Source organism: Onychostoma macrolepis, chromosome 02, assembly GCF_012432095.1.
Source record: "Onychostoma macrolepis isolate SWU-2019 chromosome 02, ASM1243209v1, whole genome shotgun sequence".
Classification (NCBI taxonomy): domain Eukaryota; kingdom Metazoa; phylum Chordata; class Actinopteri; order Cypriniformes; family Cyprinidae; genus Onychostoma; species Onychostoma macrolepis.
The window spans coordinates 15,386,420-15,393,479 of NC_081156.1; the positions used below are offsets into that span (position 1 = coordinate 15,386,420).

At 42.3% G+C, this 7,060-nt stretch overlaps 1 protein-coding gene across 3 annotated transcripts in view; it reads left to right on the forward strand.

The window, feature by feature from the left end:
• Positions 1-5,914, forward strand: part of fam110b (family with sequence similarity 110 member B) — a 36,420-nt gene extending 30,506 nt beyond the window's left edge. For 2 of the 3 annotated variants that reach the window (XM_058793166.1, XM_058793175.1), the window contains one exon: positions 3,374-5,914. In XM_058793166.1, coding sequence (XP_058649149.1) covers positions 3,702-4,895 — 1,194 coding nt within the window. In that variant the 5' untranslated portion in view covers positions 3,374-3,701 and the 3' untranslated portion in view covers positions 4,896-5,914. The remainder of the gene's footprint in view (positions 1-3,373) is intronic. The other variant, XM_058793184.1, reaches the window with a different exon arrangement.
• The last annotated feature ends 1,146 nt before the right edge of the window (positions 5,915-7,060 follow it).

Genomic DNA, 7,060 nt, shown 5'->3' on the forward strand with positions numbered 1-7,060 from the left:
TGTTTTCTGGGTTGGTAGATGCACTGGGGACCCGATTATAGCACTTAAACAGGAAAAAGTCAAGATTTTCATGATAGGTCTACTTTATAAGATATTTTATATATAATTATTTGTAAATAATAGTGTTTTTATTTATAAATAATATTATTGTGTGTATATATACATGTGACTTTTTATTATTTATAAATAATGTTAACAAATAATGTTGTACATTTATTTTTAGATATTATATAAAATATTTTTTAAATAAAAATTAATTTGCTTTGACACCACAAGCAGGATCATACTGTAGCTCTCCTCCCAAGAGAAATGTTACTAGAGGACGAGCCTTTAGGCAAATGTGATAAAAGGATTTTAGCTGAAATCCAATCTTCTCTTTGTTTTATACACGACTTTGTAACCCAATACATCCAGAGGGACATTAGCGCTTAATATTATCTCAGAGTTGATAAACGCAACAGACCTGCATGAATCTAGAAGTAACATAATGTAATTTATATTGTTGTTTTAAGTAGTCATGTGGCCTCAAAGCAGCATTTTTTTTTTTTTTTTTTTTTTTGTCAGTTTCTGTTTTAAACTGCCTAAGAACTGTTCGCATGATCATCATGTGTTTGGAGTTAAAAAAAAAAAAAAAAAGTTTGGCCTCTCAGACAACAAGATGGATTTAATGACGGTGTTGCTACATTGCCAAACGGCTCAGCTGATGTGGCGTATTTTCTGTGATTTTTATGACCTGAGGCGCACTGGGATGTGGCTTACTTGATACAGTTGAGAGCACATTCCTAACATGGGAAACACACTCGTTTATGTGCTCTATGGTACGTTAGCTGTACATAGGAAATGGTAAAAACCTCATGAAATGACGAACAGTTTTACATATTTATTTAATGAAATATTCATGTATGAATGTAATAATGTACATTTATGAATTAATACTGGTGTGTTTACTGCTAAAAGCCACAGAACTCATTGTGGTCTTTTAAGGCTAGAAAGGATTATTTGTACACACCGGGGTATGTTTCTGATAAGCACAGGATCACATACGGAGGTCTCCATATTTATAGTGGCCTTCTTGAGTTACTGATCCCGGAGCAAGTTGTTCTAATATCCTTTTTACAAATCACCGTTTAATTTCAGCAGGCCAACTTGCAGAGATGGTGTGATGAGGTAAAGTGTTATTCTTACATGGACGATAAGGGTGAGTGGGTGCGTTGAGAAAGCTGTGGGGATTGTCTTTGGCTCTGATAATTCAGAAGGGCTTTGGAGGGAGATGAAATGATGTGAGATGGCTCTTGGCTGGAGTCCCACAGCTGGGCTTACTCTGTTTTGGGGGAAGGGGCTACAGCACTCAGCACAGAGGATTAAAGGAGACGGGGGGGGTTTCTTTGCGGGGGCGTTTAGGGAGATCGTTACAATTATTACTCTCTGCATGACCCGTGTTTTAGACTCCTCTGTGTTCTGTAATTATGTTTAAAGGGAAAGGCCCATTGCCCATATGCTGTTTAGGCTCATAATCACTGACCCCTTCCTGAAACATATAAACAGTCATTGTTGATAGCGTTATTAAAGAACTGAAAACAGTTTTCATCACAGTCTGTTCATATTATGTCTAGCTAAATCCCAGGTGGCTGCAAAGTTGTTTGCTGTGCATGCTTGTTTTTGGCAAAATGGGTTAGAGTGTAAAATTTCTTAGGATTCCTCGAGAGCAGAGATTTTATGCTATCACTCTCTCACTGGAACATATAATTCACATGCATTTACTAGTAGAAGTTGTTTTATATGTTTATGTCTATGGTTGTGTTTTTTTACCAGCAATATTCTGTTTTAAACCCGTTAAACTTTATTAATCTAAACTAAAAATTAATTTGCCTTGAAAACGCATACAGAATGTATATACAGTACAGATTGCCCTTAGAATTTTTTTATAATCCGATAAGTTTAAGTGTGCCTTTCTAAATTATTTTCTGTGTGAATCAACAGCATACCACTTGATGAAGTGTAATTTAAGTAGAATTGTTCTTATTCCGTCTTATTCTGTTTTCTCTAATACTTCTTCCTTTGACATTTCTAAGACTTTGCAAAGCCTGCATGGCTCTATCTATCCCAAAAGTGACTCTGGGGAAGTTTCAAGTGCTTGGGCGGGAAAAAAACTGCGCTTTTGGGTCCAGTGAGGTTCACTTGCTAATGGGAGTTTTTGTAATTAAATTATGTGATATTTCTGCAAAGCTGATTGCTATACAACAATAAAAACCCTAGTGAGCTTGTAATCACTGGATTTGAATGTCTTGAGGTCGAGATGTACAAAAATGATGAAAAACTAAGTCCGATATGGGTGTCATTGTAAGATTATGTTTCACACAGGTTTGACATTAACTAATGATATACACTGTTATGTCATGATAACATTCTGGACTGCCTGACAAAAATATGACTGGAATTTTTTAAATAATAGACCATTTTTTACAGTCAAGCTTTATAAGCAAGAAAGGGTTTAACTTTGATCTAAATACCCTAGGCTTGTGATGGCTTAAAATAAAATGGGCCTGAGTACAAAGAAGAGACTTAGTAATGGCTGTGCTGATGTGTATTTCTTTTATTCATCTCTGCAGCCCTTAGATTGAATCAGAAGATTGTTGTGCCATAAAATGCTTTGTCATAGCAATTTCTAGAACTATTGTGGCCACCACCAACACTCTTGTCCAAGAACCTCTGTAATTACTTTTATTTATGAGACCAGGAAAGTTTTCCACTATTTTATGTTTCCTTCTCTCTTCTATGTATTTTTTTTTTCTTGTCCCCCTGCAAACAGCCTCAGGGTTTTGGCAGGAACATAAGCCCTGATCATACGTCTCTGGCTGCAAAACGAAAACTTGCACATTCGCACACAAATTGCTGAATCATTGTTTCTTTGCATTTGTATGAGAATAATTTGCCCGTTTTCACTTATAAGAGAATATATAAATAACATTTTGATATGTAATAATTATAAGCAATAAATAAGAAAGCTGGGAAATCAAATTTGCTTTTGCTTTATTGGATGATTATTCAGATAAACAATGGTAATATATCAAATAAAGGATTTTCATCGAAGGATAACCGCTAGATAAATTGCAGTTATACGTATGGGACCACAGTACGTGCACTAGCCTACATAAATATTTCTAGATTAAAGTCTAAGATTGTCTCACCCACACTCACCACCACCAACCAAATTATATTAATTTCACTGATATTGAGGTGTGCATATGTTTCCATTAGCTGTTTTCTGGTGATTCATCGGCCAACAGCACGCCAGAGTCGTAGCTCTTCCTGTTGTTGCTAGGAATGTGATGTCACCTGCTCCCTTAACAGGGTTGGTCCTTGTGTGTTTCAGATTCTCAGCCTTGGCCAGGAACAAAGGAGCAGCGACCAGGCTTTTCCCCACAATCCTCTGGTGCTCCCTCCCAGCTGGCTCAGCCTGACGGGTGTGCTGACACTGACTGGAGCTGAGTGCTCTCTTTTTTTCCGCCGTGCGGGGTCTGGCTGCGTGGAGGAAGCGGGGGCTAATTAATGAGCTGTGAGTATGAGGCCTCACTGCTGACAGCCAGTGGAGACAGGATTAATAGTCCGGTCATCTGGCTTGATGTGTGTGCCTCCAGGCTGCCCCTTGACGAGAGTCCACTGCGGAATCCACCACGGCGGCCGCCGAGAGACCAGCAGAGATGCCCACCGAGACGCTACAGGCAGATAGCAAGCCCTCCGGTCAGGGTGGGGCCTTTGCCTCCGCTGTCCCACTCCGCATCCTCAACAAGGGGCCCGACTATTTCCGCCGGCAGACCGAGCCTAACCCAAAGCGGTTGAGCGCCGTGGAGCGGCTCGAGGCTGACAAGGCCAAGTACGTGAAGAGCCAGGAGGTCATCAACGCTAAGCAGGAACCCATCAAGCCACAGGTACTTGCCAAGCCCCCCGTCTGCCCGGTTCCCGTCAAGAGAAGTGGCGGTGTGGGATCTGGCTTGAAAGCCTCCAACAACAACGCCAAGTCGGACACTTGCGCAACCACCACCAAACGGGAGAATCTCAACTTGGAGATCCTGAAGAACATCTTGAACAGCTCCTCCTCGTCCGAGGGGCCCGCCAAGGGGATGTCGCACAAAGTTGGGGCACGTAGCTGGGCTCCGCATCGCTCGTCCGAGCTGTCGGAACCTGGATCTCGCTCCTTTGCCGATTCGCTCAAGGTACCACCTTCCACGCAAGGTCGACACAGTCCACAGGGAGGCAACTTAAACCTGAGTCGCAGGCTGCTGGAGGAGAGGTCGTGCGAGGCCGATGGCGAGCGCTCGTCGCTGCACGCCTCCCACAGCTCCTCAGACATTCGCCGCATGTGCAATGGCAAGCCACTGAGAGCGGCCCGCAGCAGCAGCTCTTCCGCACCACCACTGCCGCCCAAGCCTAGCGCCAAGGCCTTGGCTGCATGTGACAATGCTCCCTGCTCCTCTGAAAGAGAGACACTATCTAGCACAGCTACGGAGCTGGAGTTGGGCAGTTCTGTGGCCCGCAGGCCCTCTCTGCACCGCTCCAAGTCAGACCTGAGCGACCGCTACGCTCGGGCTGGTGCAGATGTGGAGCGCTTCTTCAACTATTGTGGGCTGGATCCCGAGGAGCTGGAGAGCGTAGGTGTGGAAAGCTTCGCCCGAGCGAACTCTGACATCGTGTCGCTCAACTTCCGTAGTGCCAGCATGATCAGCTCGGACTGTGAGCAGTCGCGGCATAGCAACGACGACCTGACCGACGAAGAAGACGACGCTGGGGAGCGCGTTCCCTACGGTATTTCCGCCGTTGAACGGAATGCCCGGGTCATTAAGTGGCTCTACAGCATCAAGCAGGCGCGGGAGTCTCAGAAAGTCTCTCATGTCTAAAAGAGAGCAGACCTCCCCAACCTGGTCTGGACTTGGTACCTGCTTATATTTGCAATCCATGCACTGTCTTTGAAATCTCTAAAGATTACATGGCAAAGCATTTTGAGTTGACGGCACTTTTTAGTCGCTTATTGCATTCAGTGTTTGCTGTCTTCTGAATCTGCATGACTCCTTCAGCCTCTTTGCGGCCTCGAGGTAATGCAGCTTATGTAGGAGCCTCTTTAAAGATGGTTGTGTCAATGCCATCCCTGTGCAGAAAACAACTCATATTTCCTTTTTTCTTTTGTTCTTTCTGCCTCTGTCTGTCAGATGTTTTGATGCCAGCACCTTTTAGGTGCTTCTTATTTCACTTGGGCACACTGAGCCAGGAAGCCATATCGGTATGAATGCAGAGCTGCAGTGTGTTTAGACTTCTTTTGATCCTCTTTTTCTGTCACTTTTTTTTTTTGACTTGTTCTTATGATGGATACGAGCTGTATGTATATAAACCTCTGTGAATAGACGCAGCAGAAGCATGTTTTAGTCTATTCTCGAGATCTCCCCCGCCCGACTTCTCTCGGTCAGCCTTGCACTGGTCATATTGTTCCAGCAGTATCATGACACCATTCAGCTTCATGTGGTTTGTTTTCACTTTGTCTGTCGTCCATAAAGTTCCTGTTTGGCGGTTGATTATTTTTGTGGTACTATTGTTTCGAAAGGTGTAAATGCTGTAAGAATATGTATATAATTTTCAGAGTTGTCGGAAAAGCATTGTGTGACGACGAGTATGCTATGTTCCTCCATAGCTCCTTGTCTGTTTGTTCCCTCTCTGGGCTTGCATCGCGAGGCTGTGTGAAACATTGTCCATGAACAAATCTGTATGACACTGTTGTTGCAATGACATAAATGTTCGGTATATTGAAGTTTGAGCTGTTACTTAAAAATTTCATCAAGATGTTTGTTCACATTTAGTTCTTTTTCATTTCAATAAATGGCTGATTTTGCCTACTTTTGCCATCAACCTCAAATGTTTGAATGCATTTTTCTATTTATTTGATGCACGCATATGATTTTTTTTCTTTAAAAGAAACATCAAAATATCTGAGGTTTTTTGTGTGTGTGTTTGAGATGATATCAGGGAGAGTAAATGATGACACTTTTTTTTTTTTTTCCCACACACTTTCCTTTTAAATTTTTAAACCAGCTCACACAGTGGGTAGACAGTGGTGGAAGAATCACAAAGGCCAGTCATGTGATTCTCCTATTGCTGACACTGAGAAAACAGCTGTCAAGTCTCATATGCTCACAATTTGCACATAGGCAAGATCTTCCCTGTTTTGAAACCCTATTTCGCTCTCTCATTGTAGCCCTTGCCTCTTTACAGAGCATGGCTGTCCGCAGGAGGGTAAGTATCTTTAATTTAGTCATCTGTGCTGCCTGCTTTCTCAGGGCAAGAGGAAATGATCTAATTCATCACAAATGTTTAGAAAGGCCAGACCACTGCACTAGAGGCCCCCTCGTTCCCTAGAGCACCTAACTTACTCCCATAAACAAGCTCAAGGGATCTACGGTCACAAGCTGGAACACTTACGTGAAACCTTATGTTTTCACCCACTTTTCTCTGCATTTTAGAAAAAAGACTTTCAGCTTGATGCTTTTGAAAACACTAAATTGGGCTTTGTGGTGCTTGCAAAGGCAAGCCTCAGTATAACTACATGCTCATTAAACTTTGGTGCTTAACTAGTCAATTGTTTGTTTGTGAATGATACCGCAAATCGTGTGGCTTAAAGGATTAGTTCACTTCCAGAACAAAAATTTCCTGATAATTTACTCAGCCCCATGTTCATATCTTTCTTCAGTCGAAAAGAAGTTTTTGAGGAAAACATTCCTGGATTTTTCTCCATATAGTGGACTTCAATGGGGATCAATGGGTTGAAGGTCCAAATTGCAGTTTCAATGCAACCTCAAAGGGCTCTACACGATCCCAGCTGAAGTCCACTATATGAGGGAAAAATCCTGGAATGTTTTCCTCAAAAACCTTAATTTCTTTTCGACTGAAGAAAGAAAGACATGAACATCTTGGATGACATGGGGGTGAGTAAATTATCAGGGAATTTTTTTTATTCTGGAAGTGAACTAATCCTTTAATGAAAGGTGGTTTTGCTTTTATGTTTCTAAGCAATTTT